This window comes from Balaenoptera borealis (assembly GCF_965194805.1).
Source record: "Balaenoptera borealis genome assembly, chromosome: 1".
In the NCBI taxonomy this organism is placed as follows: domain Eukaryota; kingdom Metazoa; phylum Chordata; class Mammalia; order Artiodactyla; family Balaenopteridae; genus Balaenoptera; species Balaenoptera borealis.
In genome coordinates, this window is record NC_138860.1 from 42983674 (window position 1) to 42999123 (window position 15450).

The window sequence follows — 15450 nt, forward strand, 5'->3', positions numbered from 1 at the left end:
TGTTTGACACTTTGACCCTGAGAACCACACTTATTAATCATTTTCCCTTTTTTCCACTTAATCTATTCTTTTTTCAGTTTTCAATTTTTCTGATTTCAATTTACAAAATGCTGAAGATGAGAAAAAACAGAGAGAAGGCTTGTGGTAGAGGAAAGCTAGCAAATGATGGAGCAAAAATGCACATTTCATCTGTTGCATTCAAAGTGTTATAATTCAGAAATATGTCAGTGAAATAAATGCCTGAATGTTTAAATTTTCATAAAAAGTAGCCTTTAAAATATATTCAGATAAGAAAATGTTTTGACCTGTGTATACTTTCCAAAATCATTCAAAAAATTATTGGGGTCTTAACTTTGCTGTATTTAAAAACACTGTTGCATACATTCATTTTGTATCAAGTAAAGTCACAAATCCTCTTTTTCCAGCTTAAGAAAATATATTGTATTTACCTTAAATTTTCATGATTTAATAAACATTTAACCTTACTAATTTTTAATGCTTAATAGGAAAGAAAACTAAACCAAAGATTTTTTTTCAAAGTGTTGCCATAGCTCACAGTTGAGATGATGAGAGTCATTTTTGCACGGATTCTTCTTCAAGAATTCAATTCACAGCTATCGACTTTTTCCTCCTGTATTTTTCTCCCCTCTTATAAAAGAAATAAACTACACTGATATATTCAAATTCTGTGTAAAGATTAAACCTATAAGAGGGGTAGACTCAGGCTTTAAGGCTTTAAATATCGTATCTCATCTCTTTTTTTGGCGAAACTCTTCTGCCCTCACATAAATCGGTGGGGATTTTACACGTAGCGCAAAACCCTGAAAATCTGTCTCCAGGGGAGTTGCTCAAGGTCATGGGCCTTTGGTAACAAGTCAAATTCTGTACCCAGCACCCCTCCTCCAGCCAGAGACACTGCTTCCCCCAAAATAAGGAAGTTGTTAACAGTTCTCAGTAAGACGGAAGTATGCAAAACCTCTAAACTTTGTTACAGTCAGTACTTTTTTTAAATGGGGGAAAAAAAGGTAGCAAGAGATAAAGAAAAAAGTTTACTAGTCTAGATCAGGACCAACTATGTCAGTAATGGGCCTTTTCTTGGGTCTTTGCTGCCTTTTTTTTTTTTTCTAATTTATTTTATTGAAGTATACTTGATTCTTAACCACTGCGCCACCAGGGAAGTCCCTTGTGAAGACTCTCGTGATTGCATTGAGGGCCCACCTGGATAATCCAAGACAATCCCGCCACTCAAGATCCTCAATTTAACACATCTGCGAGACCCTATTAAACCACAGAAGGTAACATTTACAGGTTCCAGGGATTTGGGCCTAATATCTTTGGATGCCATTATTCAGCTACTACAGAACTGCTTGCATGTGTGTTGGTCTTTTCACCTTTGTATAATACGGGTCTCTCACAGTGTAAGCACATCATGTGTAGTCAATAAATGAAATACACGCAGAGGTATAGTGGTATAGGCTAGGGGTCCACTATCAGTGGTCATTGGTATTCCTGCTTTGCTAAGGCTTTATTTCCCCAGGCCAGAGTTATTTCTTTTATGTGCTAATCTGTGGTTGGAAGGATATTTTACTCATGAATCAGATCAACTTATAGGTTAGAGAAATTAAGTGAAGGGGGCCTTCATGCTCTCATGGCTTCTTCTGAGCTATGGTGATGCAAAGTAACCAAAAAACTCCATTCAAACTCCATTCCTTCCAAGCCGTGGGGTGGGAGGTAGTGGAAAATGTGGAGGGGCCCTGGCAGCTGAATGGCGACTTTCCCAGAATGTGAGAATGCGGCGTAGCTGTCTGACAAGCATGAGCTGCATTAAGAGTTCTGTCATCGGTCTACGGGGCTGGTGAGTTACCATTCCTTGGCAGTTTATTTTAAACACAGTATTCTTCATAAGCTAAGCTCCTAAATTCATGGCTATTACTTAACTGACCATTTCTCCATCTCGAGTCATTTGAGTTCAGTACAGGCATTTTTCTGAAATGAGGCTGTTTCTTTTCCAGTGTTCTTAAAATCATAGCCACCTTCACCATAAGAATAAGTCTGTTCCAGCCACCACTCACTTGGAAAGACAACTCGGGGGTTACACGATTGTTTTGCTCAGCTGTTGGAAATCTTTCTCAGTGAAAGAGGAAAAAATGACTTGTAATAAAGTAAACAAGCAGATTACTTTGCACAAGTAATCCTTGAAACAGTCAATTGTTTACTGCATTATAATTGTTTACTTCTATGTCGGTCTTTTCATCTTTGTGCTGGTTAGAGCTTCCAGAAATCAGAAAGTTAAAAAAACCAGAGTCCCCAAATTTATCCAAGATTTGCCCAGGGAGGTGTGTATTTGGAAACTTCTGAGGCTTGAGAAAATTCTTTCATTAACATACAACATCCATCTGTAATAAAACACAATTGTCAGAATCGATTTAGGTGAAGGCAACTGGCATAAAGCTCATCTAACATAGTCTGGCATCTGCCAGAGGCTTTTTTCATCAGAGTGGACTCCTTGTAGGTTGTCCAACAGGACCTACTTACCTCCTAAAATCATCTAGAACAACACTCTCCCTCTAGCCCTGCTCTAGTCACCCTTTCATGGAGGTCATACTTCTTGCAATCAATGAAACTTCGGACATGTGTTTCTAAACCAAACTTGGATCTGCTCACCCATGCACCATAAAGCCAATCTACTGATACTGGGTTGTGGTGGAGGAAAGTGCAGCATTTATTGCAGGGTGCCAAGCAAGGAGTCTGGGTAGCTAGTGCTCAAAAGGCCTGAACTCCCCAGTGGCTTTCAGGGAAAGGTTTTTAGAGGTGGGGGCGTTGCGGTTGTGGGGATGCATGCTAGTGGACATTCTTCTGATTGGTTGGTGGTGAAGTAATCAGGAGTCAACATCATCAACTTCCTGGTTCCAACCAGTCTGGAGTCCACATGCTTGTGGTGAGCATGAAGTTAATTAACTTCTTCTACCTGGTAGGGATTTCTGTATCTGCAAAGCAGCCCAGAGGATATGGCTCAGAATATTATCTATGTTCCTTGAGAAAGAACTAAAGATCCTTGACTTTGTTTAATGGCTAAACTATTATTATTTTGTCTTGCTTGACTGTTTTCCTTTCTTTCTGCATTTTCTCGCTTCTCTGATTAAATTTACTGGGGGAAGGCCTAGGAGGCTAAAGTTTTTCTACAGACAAGAGGCAGGCAGGGGACCCTGTGGGGGTGGGGTCTGTTCTGAGAAGGCCCCATAGGGTCCTGCTCGATTACACACGCTGTTCTCTCTGCTTACAGTGCTTGTCCCTCCTCCTCTTCTCTTGATTAAGTTCTATGCATCCTTCAGATCTTAGTTCAGTCATTACTCTCTCTGAAAAGCATTCCTAGATTAGGTCATATCCTCTAAGCACTGCCCTAGCACTTGAGACTGTTGACAGTTTGTATTTGTTTATGTGATTGTCTGATTAATGTCTGCTTCCTCTGCCAGACTGTACAAAGCTCTGTAAGGACAGGGAATAAGTCAGTATTTTTTCATTGTTGTTGTTACCGTTATATCGCCAGCCTTTATCACTGTTGCTGGAACACAGTGAGCATATCATCAATATTTAAATGTTGAACGAATATGTCATGGAATCTCACACTAGCTCTGCCACTGGGTTATTAGGCAACTTATTTAACTTCACAGGGCCTCACTTTCCTTATTAGTAAGAAAATGCCTCTTACATTCCCCAAACTCTAGGATATTTATGGTTCCTGTTTTGAGCCTACAAGATTTACTAGGCTAGAAAGCCAGCACTGTTATCTGCCTGCCGTGGAGAAGCCATACGCCAAGCTAGAAATTAAAATTACCCTCGACACCTTTGCCTTTTTCCCTAATGCCACCGCCCTGATTCCAGCTTTCTTCCACTCTCATTTAAAATAGTGCAACTGCTCTCTTTACTGGTGGTCCTGTGTTTGGTCCTCTCCTCTTCCAGTCTATCTGCAAAGCTGCCAGCAGAACTGTCTGTAACACTGGACTGATCGTGGCGCCCCTCTTCTTAAACACTTTCAGTGACTTCCACACCACCTGGGACAAAACTCACCCCTTGAGAAGATGCCCTTCCACTGCTCCTGCTTCACCTCCTGCCCTCTCCTTGAGAACTCATGCTCCACTCAGAACTCCTCAGGGGGCTGCAACTAGACACCTGTTTCCCATGCAATTCTCTCAGCCCGGAAAACTCTCCTCCTCTCCTGCACTTACAAAGTCCCATCTATCTTTTAGACTCAGCTCAAACGTTACTGGAATGTGGCCCCCGCCTTGACCAAACCCTCATTCTCCAGGCAGAGTTTGTCACTCCCTGCCTGTATTCCCACAGAACACTTTGTACAATCCACCATAATAACACTTAGAGAGCTGTCTTTGTTTGCAGAGGAACATTTGGGTTAAGTGCATGGGCCTCAAATTCAGACTGCCTGGAGGTTGAAACCAAATTCTGCAACCTAGTTGTGTGGCCTTGGAAATTATTCTGAGTTTTAGTTTCCTAGTTTTGGAAATGGGAGATATATAACACCTACCTCTTTGGGCAGTTGGAATTACAGATTAAATGGGATAATGTGTTTAAGGCACTTAGCACAATGCCTGGCCCATAATGTTCAATAACTAAGGGTAATTGTTGTTGGATTGCAAACACGTCAAATGCAAAGAACCAGGCCTACATTTTGCCCATCTTTGTATCCCAGTGACTGGCCATAGTGGATGCTCAGTGAATGCTTCTTGAAGTGCCTAAATGGGAAAGTATCCATGATTTTTTATTTTTTTCAGGTAGGCCAGAGGCTTATTCATTTTAGGAATTTTACTGACGTGTCAAAAATTCTACTAACCTTATGACATACTCCAAATCACATTTATCTTTCCCTTTGCTAAACCAGTCCTTAACTTACACATGCAACATAATGAGATCAAACTTGAGTTTTAAGTATTAGTGTTTTTTGCTGAATTCTCTCTTCATACATTGAGTCCTTACTGCATGCACATCAATTTCAGCCTTTACACACTCCTCGGTGAAACAGATTATATCCTTCTTTCTCATATCGCATGCAAATGTGTAGGACTTACGTGCTCAGCCCTGTTCTATGAGCTTTGCGTGTCTTAAATCTTCTATGAGACTTATAACCTAATTGACTTTTCTAAGATGACAGTGCGTGGTCAAACCGATTAGAATCACCGCAAATTCTAGCCGTGTGTTCTGGCCACAGCATGGCATCGCCCCAACAAGTCTAAGTTGCTTGACTGCAAGGTTATCTCCTTCCTTCTCCGCATCGCTGCCTGTATGCAGAGACTGAGAGAGCAAGCCTGACCAGTGCATTTCCTTTTCCGTCTACGTAAGTAACTTCCACCAGAGGGGCAGAGGCAGAGTAGGTTCACAATGAATACTTGAGAGACTCTCTGGAAGGTTTGAAGTCTCACAGGGTTTAAACACCTTTAACCTTGGGGAAGCACCCTTTAACCCTCAGCACATCAAACTTTGCTACTGCGGTTTCTCTTCGGTGTCCCCCGAGGACTCCTTCTAGGGTCCTTGACAAGGACAGAGGAACTGAACTTAAGGTTGAGAAACATCTTGGGCCGCCCCCTTCAATTAACCAAGCGCGGGTCACGCTACGGGATTCTCCGGGAGGCGTTGGATACCTGACCCCCGGGCGACCCCATCCCGCCCACCGGAAAGCCGGCAGCGTCCAGCGCTCTCCGTGGAGACGCCGCGGAGGCGCAGACGCCTCCCGCCCGCCTTCCAGGAGCCGCCTGGGATGCAGCTCCCCGCGGCTGCCACACCGGAAACGGCCCCGGGCGCGTGCGGGGCGGCAGCCGAGGGTCCCGCACGCGGGGCGGGGCCGCCGGGAAGGTCCCCCGCCTCCCGGGGGCGCGCGAGGACCGGGCGGGGCCGCCGCCCCTTCCGGGGAGCGGTGGCCGCCGCCGCGTCCGCCGGGCAGCTTCCCACCCCGCCCCCCCCGCGGCTCTGGGTGACGCTTCTCCAATAACAGCTCGCGGGGAGCCGTAGCTGGGGGCTCCGCCGGCGCCAGGGCCCCTCCGCGCCAGCCCGGCCGCCGGCATGAGGGCCGAGGGCGATGGCGGTCTGGAGCGCTTCTGCAGCCCCGGCAAGGGCCGGGGGCTGCGGGCCCTGCAGTCCTTCCAGGTGGGGGACTTGCTCTTCTCCTGCCCGGCCTACGCCTACGTGCTCACGGTCAACGAGCGGGGCAACCACTGCGAGTTTTGCTTCGCCAGGTAGGGCGGTGCGCGCGGGCGGCGGCGGCGGCGGCGGGCGGGAGCCGGGGGTGCCGCACGGACTGGCGGGCGGACCGCGGCGGGAGGAAGTGCGTGCGGCCCGCGGGGTCCTAGCGCCGGCGGCTCGCGGGGGAGGGGGCGGGCTGCTCCCTTGAACCCCGGGCCGGCTGTGCCACGTGCGTTAGGAAGGACCAGCCAAGTTCCCGCCGCACGTCCTGCACGGCATGTTTTCCGACTCGCTCCCGCGGGATGTGCAAACTGGCGAGGGGCAGGGTCCTGCCCTCACACGTGGGCTTGGAGCCAGGCTTGCTCCCAGCGCTGGCACGCACTGCCCACTCGGTGCGTTGCCAGCGGGGCCCCAGGTTCGCGCAGCCACAGCCTGTCACCTTTAACTTGTGCTTCCGGCGGTGTGTTCTGTGCCCCACAGTCTCTTCTGCCGCAGACTTAACGTGTTTCCTCCAAGGAACTTAATGACACTTAATATTTCATGTAAAGTACATGGCCCCTCTTCTTTCTTGTCACCCTTTGCACTTGGTATTTGGAGAGAAGCCAGAGGAGTACTGACCACACACCCGTGGTTCAGAGGGGCTGCACTGGTGGGACGTATCTAGCCCTGGTTTGGGATTGGGAAAACATGGCTGCTGGGGGGATGAGGCAAAACGTATGGCTGGAATTGGTATTTAATTGTAGCATATCATGTATGTGTGTATATGTGTATATTTTCACATACACCAACACATAATTGTATCTTCAAGCCTTATGATAGTTTCAGACCTGAAAGTCACGTTAGAAATCATGAATGCAACACTCTTTCCATTTCACAGGGGAGAAAACTAATGCACAGAGAGGAAGTGTCACTGTGTATGTATAGTCACACCTATAGTTAAGAAAATGAAGTCTGGTGTCTTCAGTTCTGCCCATTTCCTACCTAGTTAAGTGCTCAATAAAATTACTGAGGCAGCAAGCATGGCATTGGAGTTAAGTTTGTACAGGGCCTTCCAGGACCCTGCTTTACTTTCTTTGAACCTCAGTTTCTTCATCTTTGAAGTGGAGATTCCTGGGCTAGATTAAGCCCACCTGAGGTCCTGCGGGTACCTTTGGAATACAGGTCTCAAGTCCAACACACGCTGAAGTACTCAATCTCCGAGACGTGTTCCTCTCATTCCACGGTAAGACAGAGCAAAAGAAGGGACAAAAGCTAAATACTATAGTAGTCTTGTCCAGACTCCCTGCCAGAGCTGTCTTCCGCTTGGGGGGACCTGGAAAGGAACTAGACACAGAATCATGCCGTGGGCAGCTTAAGGGCTGTATGTGATGTGGCTCTTTGAATTGGTGAGCCAAGAGCTAAAGGGTCATGGCACCACTTTGCGACGTTTGAGTGAAGTGAGCATTGGGTTTTCCCAAAGTTAAAAAGGCTGCTGTGTCTGGTCCCTTGATCTTCTGAGCCTTGCTGTGGCTCAGAGTCTGAAGCAGTGTGGGTGTCTGGAGTGGCAGGAGCAAAGCAAGGTCACCCAGCACAGAAGGGGCCTCCCTCCATCAGGGATCCTGGTGATTCCTGGGGTCCATCGTGGGAGAGAAGACTGCGGTACCAGGCACATAGTAGGTGCTCAGATGGTAGTTACCTGACCACTCCTCTAGTGAATTAAAGATCAAATCCAGCTGGGTTCTCAGTGGAGAAGCAGAGCTGAGAGATTCTTCTCTTTTGCTGTGAGCCTCCAAACTCTATCTACTACACACACCCCCGACCTTAGAACAGGAAGGTAGAGTCAGGTGCAACTTGGCAAATCACCCTGCCGCATGGGACAGTGTTTGCCTTTGTTTTCCCTTTTTCTGAATGACATTCATCAGTGTCACTGTTGCCTTAGATCCCTCACCAGAGCTACCCCCTGCATTGGGGTGGGACTGCTGCACCTCTCCCCGCTTTTCTCTGGCTTAGGTGAACTTCTGTCAACATCCACAGCTCCTTTCCTCTCTCTCCCCAAGGACTCATTTGAAATCAACTAAAATAACACACAAGAAATGACGACCTCATGATACCTGTGAAATTAGAAATATATTTGTACTTCACTCTGTGGTTTCCATTAAATGCGATTAGTTTGGAATTAGTGGCTAGATCATTCTCATAGATTTAGCACCATTTCCTCTGTCAACTGTCTGTATAGACCGAGGACAAATTATTCTGTCCAGCTGTACTAGAGGAACGCATATATGTCCCCACGGTTCCCCCAGGGGGTAGGAGCAGAATTCTCACATACTGAAGCATACAGGGCAAAATCCACGACTTCCCCTCCCCTCCCATAAAAAAAAAACTTCACCTTATCGTTTCTTGTGCCAGAAGTTGAAGGTAAATAATGTTGCTAAAGACAAATGAGCCACTACAGATCTCCCCTATCATATTAATTGTATCAGGGTTTGACTTATTTTGAAGGAAAGTAAGTGATTTTTTTTCAGGAATAAGTATGTTCTATAAGTTGAAAAATAATGGGAATTCTCTTAAGTCACAGTGGAGTGGGATTCTTCCTGTCAGGGCAATGCAGACAAAAGTTTGTATTTGTATCACATTTTCTCAGGGTGACACTTGGGAAGATGTGTATCTTGCCTCAGCTGCTAGAAGGCAGCCCCTAATAAATGTCTTCCAGTTGGGAGCTGTCCTCATCAGACCTCTCAGAGGCGTTTTATGCACACACGCGCACACGCGCGCACACGCACGCGCGCGCGCACACACACACACACACGTTGGCCTGGCCAACATTTTGTGGCACATTTTTTACATTATATTTCACTTGGTATTTGACATATTTTAACACTTGCTAGTATTTGTCTCCGGGAAAAATCTGTAACCCTGGGTTCCATCTGAACATTCATTGTGTGTGCAGTTCCTCAGGAGGGCGGATGTATCCCTCTTGATCTTTCATTCTCTTGGCTCATGGGTCATTTAAAGGCAGGAATATTGTCTTTTTTGTCTGTTTGTTCAGAGAATCGGGGCAAAGTAGGAAGGCCCACTTCACCTCCTTGGACTAGAGCTGTTCGAACCTGGTTTCAGGAAATTTATATTCTGTCTGGCTCAGTCAGAGCGGTTGACTTAAATATTAAAATGTTTGCACGATCAAAATACTGTGATTGAGATGGCCTATTTCAGCAGTTATACAGGTGTAATGTCCCCCCGATTTTTTTCCTGTAGCAGCATTCATCTCTTCCCCACTGTTTTACCAAACTGAAGTCATCTTTAGTTGATCTTAATCAGTATTAAGAGATGTGAACCCTTGATCCTGTTCTTAAGGTTCTCTGAAAGAGCCCTGGGCCTGAAGCTGCTGTCAGAAGGGGGTGTCATCCCCAGGGCTGCTGTGGTGCTGCTTATTCCGAGAACATTCTCTGAGACTTGGAGAGTCTCTGAGGAGAGAAATGGCTTCAGATTGTTCTCAAATTATCTTGTTCTGTGAATGAAAAATTGGACACACGTGCTCCAATGCAGGATTCCCTCCATCTTTTTACATGTATTTTTAAGAAATGGGTAGGAAGATTAAAATACACAGACAACAGATTTCCTCTAAAAAGTTACATTAAAGAATATAAAGTTAAGCCATCTGTACAGTAGATAATGAGGTATTGGGTTGCCATTTTCAACATTTCAGTATTTCAAGTTTTTCGTTTATTTAGAGACTACAAAGGAGGGACTTTGGGGCCAGATTGACTGGGTTTGAATTCTGGCTTCATCCCTTCCCGATGGTTTGTCTTGAGGCAAATTATTTAAGCTCTCTGACCTCCCGGGTTCCTTTATCTGTAGACTGTGCACATTAACACCCACCTACTGAGCTGGCCCTGAGACAGTGAAGTCAAGTGCCTAGCACGGCCCGGACACTTTGGGAGCTGTCAGAATTGGCCCCGTGTCTCGCGTGTATGGACGTGTTTGATAAGCTCTCTTGGCTAAATGTTAAATAGTGTGATAACATAGTCTCACTTCAGGGGCATTTTTTTGTGGTGGTGGCATTGGGGTGGGGAAAACTGGGAAGGAGATACTGTACCTTATTGGCCAGTGAAGTCATCATTCAGATGGCATGTTGACCCAGAGTTAAAAGTGGCAGTTCTCAACCTCGGGTCCCCCAGCATAATAATGGGTGTCTGGGATCAATTTTCAGTATTTTTCGAAACCTGACAGAACTGATATGATTAGCCTACACAGATAAAGCTTTTTGAAGAAAATGAGCCTCGTGTAGCTCCAAAGTGCTTAGATACTTTAATACTCTTTTACCGTGGGATTAAACAAATGTTTGAAAAGAGAAATGGAGGAAAACAGAATTTTCCACCTAGCAAGGATACCATGGCTCCTCTCTGCTCTTTGCTTCCAGCATGATTCTTTCAGCTGTGGCAAGGAGCTGTCCTGCAAGACTTCAGATGTGCTGAGTGCCAGAACACGCACATTTTTCATACGTGGGAGCATAATTTCTGTTATAGCTTATCAGGGCTCAGTGACCAAGCTGCACATTTGGAAACGATTTGAGATGAAAGAGAATGGCAGCAGGATATCCTGAAGTGAAATTCAAACCCTGGTGAGTTAAAACCACCATCTAACACCTTTCCCTCCCAAAAGCAATTGCACAAAATCCTCTCACAAAAATTTGAAGATCCCATATAAAATGACGTTCCTTTAAATCGTGTTGCTCTTAGCAGCTCATAAAGCATTTCCAGATACATTCTTATTTTGATCCTCCCAAGGATGGCTTGTGTAGAGAAGACCTTATCCCATTTTATGTAGGAAGTAACTGAGTGCTGGAAAGGTGGTTTCCTTGAATTTCACATTTTTGGGGTCAGATATTTATTGAGCGTGTCCTAGGGCCAGCCTCTGTGTCCTTTATGGAGGGAACCATGTCTTCCTATTCTGAGTGTTGTTTTCCTTCCCTGCCCCTTTTTTTTTTTAAAGTATTTGTTTATTTATTTATTTATGGCTGTGTTGGGTCTTCGTTTCCGTGCGAGGGCTTTCTCTAAGTTGCGGCAAGCGGGGGCCACTCTTCATCGCGGTGCGCGGGCCTCTCACTATTGTGGCCTCTCTTGTTGGCGGAGCACAGGCTCCACACGCGCAGGCTCAGTAGTTGTGGCTCACGGGCCCAGTTGCTCTGCGGCATGTGGGATCTTCCCGGACCGGGGCACAAACCCGTATCCCTTGCATTGGCAGGCAGATTCTCAACCACTGCGCCACCAGGGAAGCCCTCCCTGCCCCCTTTTGACCTGAATCTACCGTGTGGTTCACACCTGGACACCAGGACTTAATTCACTTCGGATTTCTCCTCAAGTGAATGCAATTTTTATCACCTCTTTTCTTTTGCTTCCCCTTCCCCCAAGAGATAATTCAACAGATTAATGCATTGTTTCTAAAAGTTCAACAAATAAATTGATCCAGCTGTCTTGTATCTTGTGCTGCTTTGGGTTCAGAGGTTTTTTATTCCAATGCTTTGGAATTTGCATAAGAGCTACATATATTCTTCTGTATTATCCACTATTACCTGATAAAATGTAAAAAGAAATACAAGGCTTTGGTCCTTTTGTGGGTTTGGGACATTTTTCAATATGCTTGAGTTATTTAAGACGAGTTGAGCATCTTAGTCTTTATAGCTATGTATAGTTTGTTTCTGTGCCCTCTGGTAGGGCAACATGAGAGTATAAACCCCCTGTCCTTTTTTTTCCTTAAACGTACCCAGTCTTCAGAACTATACTTTGTGCAAGGTTAAATGGGCATGGTTTGGAAACAGAATTCATGGTGCAGCTGTGCTAAGAGGCCCCAGGATGGTATTCCTGTAGGACAAGCATATGGCACACTATCTGTCAGAATATTCTTTAAAAGATCCTCAGAAATGTCTTAAATTTCTTTGGGAAGATCCAGGGCTCAGGGCTGTAGTTTGGTAGCAGCTGGTCTTCAGGAGAACTCAGAACGGGTGAGAACCTGGGACAGTGAAGTTGTCTGTTATAGAACTTGAAATAGAAAAATGCAAAGAAAGTTTCTACTTGATTTTGGTGTTTGAGACGTACCTCTTTTGCCTGAGGTTATTATCCCCTTTCTTTTTCTTGCCAATATAAAGAAAATATGAAATAATTACAATTTTAAGCCACTTTATTTCTGCTTCCCAAGGAGGCAATCAATAATTACAAATATCCCTTATGTAATTGGAATCATCAATAATAACTAAGGTCACTCCCACCATACACACACCTTGTTTTCTGAACGTCAGATGTGGAGTAATCACATTTCTCAGTTCAAGGCATGCTTTCATCTGATCCGCATAAGGACAATTTGACAGAAACGAATTTCTCCTCTGTTATTGATTCTGCATTCCCATTTCCTGTTCTCTCACAGACAACCCCTCTCTGGGTTTGCCTACTTGTCTTTGCACCTGTGAGTATATATGTCCTGATCACCTCCAGGGAGCTAGACAGACCTGGAACAGGCCACCCTGATTGTACTTGACCAGATGCAGACTTTGCGCCGTCCTTTGGTCAGCCTGGCGGCTAGGTGGTTTCTGGAGCGGTCCTCTTGCCCTGGAGAGGGGCCAGCTCTGGCACTAGAGGTCTCTCTGTCCCCTCTCAAGGGATTCACAATATCAGCCTCTGTACACCACCATCACTCTCCCGCTCACATCCCCAACCCTTGCATCTCTGGATTTCTAGCAAATCTGTGGTAGTTTAGGGGTGCAGCCCTCCAGCGGGGAATTGACTGAAGTAACTGCCTTTTCAGGGGCTGAACCCATGACCTTGGCCTCATTAGCACAGGCGCTCTAACCAGCCACAAAGCCACACACCTCACTTTGTGTAACTTCTGCTGACTCTGTTCCTACCACCCTCCGAGGCCTCCTTTTCAATTGCAAAGGCGTTCACACCAACACAATAGAACAGAAGGAAACCAGATCTCTTCTAGACTTCTCTGAAGGCCAGAAATATGCAATTTAGCAGGAAAATAATACCAAAACGTCTTGAGGGTTCAGGAAAAAACAACTTATCTTTCTAGTCCATGCACTTGCTGAGAATCCAGCTGTGTGTCTCAGATTTTTCTTCAATCAAAAATTTAAAAATACTATGGAACTCCCTGTGCCAATTTATTAACGTAAAATCTAGGGACAAAGTGGAAGGTTTCAGATGACTGAGTGGAAATATGGCATGTACGTGATTAACATGGATTGGGTTTGCTTTTTAAAGAAGGAGAATCCATAAGTGCTTATCTTTGGCAAGTTTATAGTCCCTAGAAACCAAAATAAATGCTCGCTGTGATAGCTGAGACACCGGCGTGTATCAGCAAGTGCACTATGACGAACTAGGCGTCTCAGAGCCCCAGGAATCTGCAGTCACCGTGGGGGAGAGGAAAAACAAGGGCGACTCGCTTACCAAGAAGCGAATTTCACACTGAGGCCTGAAGACATAGGCATATATCCTGGGGGGAGAGGTGGAAAGAAACTGGCTGACCAACAAGATGCAGTTTTTCCTCTGAGTCAAGTAAAATCTCAAGGATTTTATATCCAGGCACTTGAAAGGAGTTATGTTGCCATCTGTGGCAGAATGAAAAGATCTTGGACAGGAGGAGCTTTTTCTCTTCAGTCTGTGAGGACCAGGAAACGCTCTTCAAGGGATGTGGGCCCTGGGCTCACATCTTGTTGATTTTCCTCACCACAGCAATGTTTGTATAGGAAGCACCCTTGTGCAATCCGAAAAATCTCTTATCTGTCAGTTGCACAGATCTGTAGCAGAGCGATGATTGCTGTTCACAGTGATAGCGTCACATGTTCTTAAAACCTCAACAGTAAGAGACATTTAATTATGAACAGATGGTAAACTCCCTGAGAGCAGGGATTCTGTTTTTAATGTATTCAGCAAATATTTATATTTATGGAGCCCTCGCTGAGTTCTGAATCCCTAGGAAACAACCGTGAAGAAAAGCAACACCCTCCCCTCCACAGAGCTTATATTCCAGTAGGTTTTATTCACCTTTATAAACCCGTTGTCGACTGAAAAAAAGCACAACATGAGAGTTAAGTTTTATTTGGGGCAAAATGAGGACTGTAGTCCGGGAGACAGCCTCTCAGAGAGCTCTGAGGAACTGCTCTTGGGAGGTGGGGTGTGAGAAGGTCAGTGTATATGCGATTTTGGTGAAGGGGCGGACGTGCAGTCAAGCACACATTTTGGCAGAAGGTTCCTGCCAGCCTCAGGAAGGTTGCTGCGAGTCACGGCGAGCACATGTCTCTTAATCATTTCAGTGCTTTTCTGGATATGAGAAGGTGTCAGAAATTGGACTCATAAAATCTTCGGAACATTTCTGACTATCCGAAGGCCTGTTCTGCCGGTTCTTTCCAGAGCACAGAGTGCCTCGTTCCTGATCTCCAGCCTGAACTCCTTTCGGGGGTGTCGAAGGTCAGCGACTGCAGTGGCTAGTGACTTCATCCTTGTAGAGGCAGATGGCAAGTGACAGTTTTTAGTTGACACTGTAGTGCATTGAACTTTGTCATTTTAGCAGATTTTTTGTGAAAGGCAGTAAGGTTTTGGGTTGAGTGTTTTCTTTTTCTTTTATGGAACACTGATAATGTATGTCATAAAGAAAACTCTTAACACAGAAGTTTAACCACACACGCCGGTTCATGACTTATGCAAACTAAGGGAGGGCTTTGATCAGATAATAGTATGGTCTAATAAAATTGTGGCATCCCTGCATTGTGTTAAAATAGCAGCACTTTGGGTAGACATTTTTTAGAAGTTGATGAAATTTAGTCTACTCATACACCTGAATAAATATTTCTAAATACTACTTAAAAAAAAAACCTTTAGGGTTTTTTCACCTTAAAAACTTTCAGGCTCGCAAAGTAGTAGAGATTCAGAAACAGTCTACTTATTTCACTCAATATTTAATTGATTTCGGCACGTGCTTGGGCCTTTCAAGACACCTAGCTGCTAAATATTTTCTAGGCACAGAGCGGGAGAGCAGCCCACTGCCAGCTTCTCTTTCTGTGCGTCTTCAGAGAGCGGCCCTGGTAGCACTCCACTGGAGGGTCAGTGCTGCCTGCTGGCACGCTCCCAGGGCTGGGCATCTGGGGTGATGTTGGGGTCCAGCTTGCTCTGCAGTGTTAGTTTCATTCCAGCAGCTCCAAACTGCTTATAATGGTACATAGACACACACACACACACACACACACACACACACTCACACACTCACGTGTCTTTGCACCCATAGCACCTT

The 15450-nt window shown here is 45.4% G+C and overlaps 1 protein-coding gene and 1 long non-coding RNA gene across 3 annotated transcripts in view; both read left to right on the forward strand.

The window, feature by feature from the left end:
- Positions 1–5739: 5739 nt before the first annotated feature.
- SMYD2 (SET and MYND domain containing 2) overlaps positions 5740–15450 on the forward strand; it is a 51695-nt gene continuing 41984 nt past the window's right edge. Inside the window, exon 1 of one of the 2 annotated variants that reach the window (XM_082400398.1) lies at positions 5740–6242. In XM_082400398.1, coding sequence (XP_082256524.1) covers positions 6070–6242 — 173 coding nt within the window. In that variant the 5' untranslated portion in view covers positions 5740–6069. The remainder of the gene's footprint in view (positions 6243–15450) is intronic. The other variant, XM_082400397.1, reaches the window with a different exon arrangement.
- Positions 6280–10790, forward strand: LOC309632947. The gene is made up of 2 exons (XR_014247164.1): positions 6280–7411; positions 8179–10790. It is a non-coding gene; the product is annotated as an uncharacterized lncRNA (long non-coding RNA).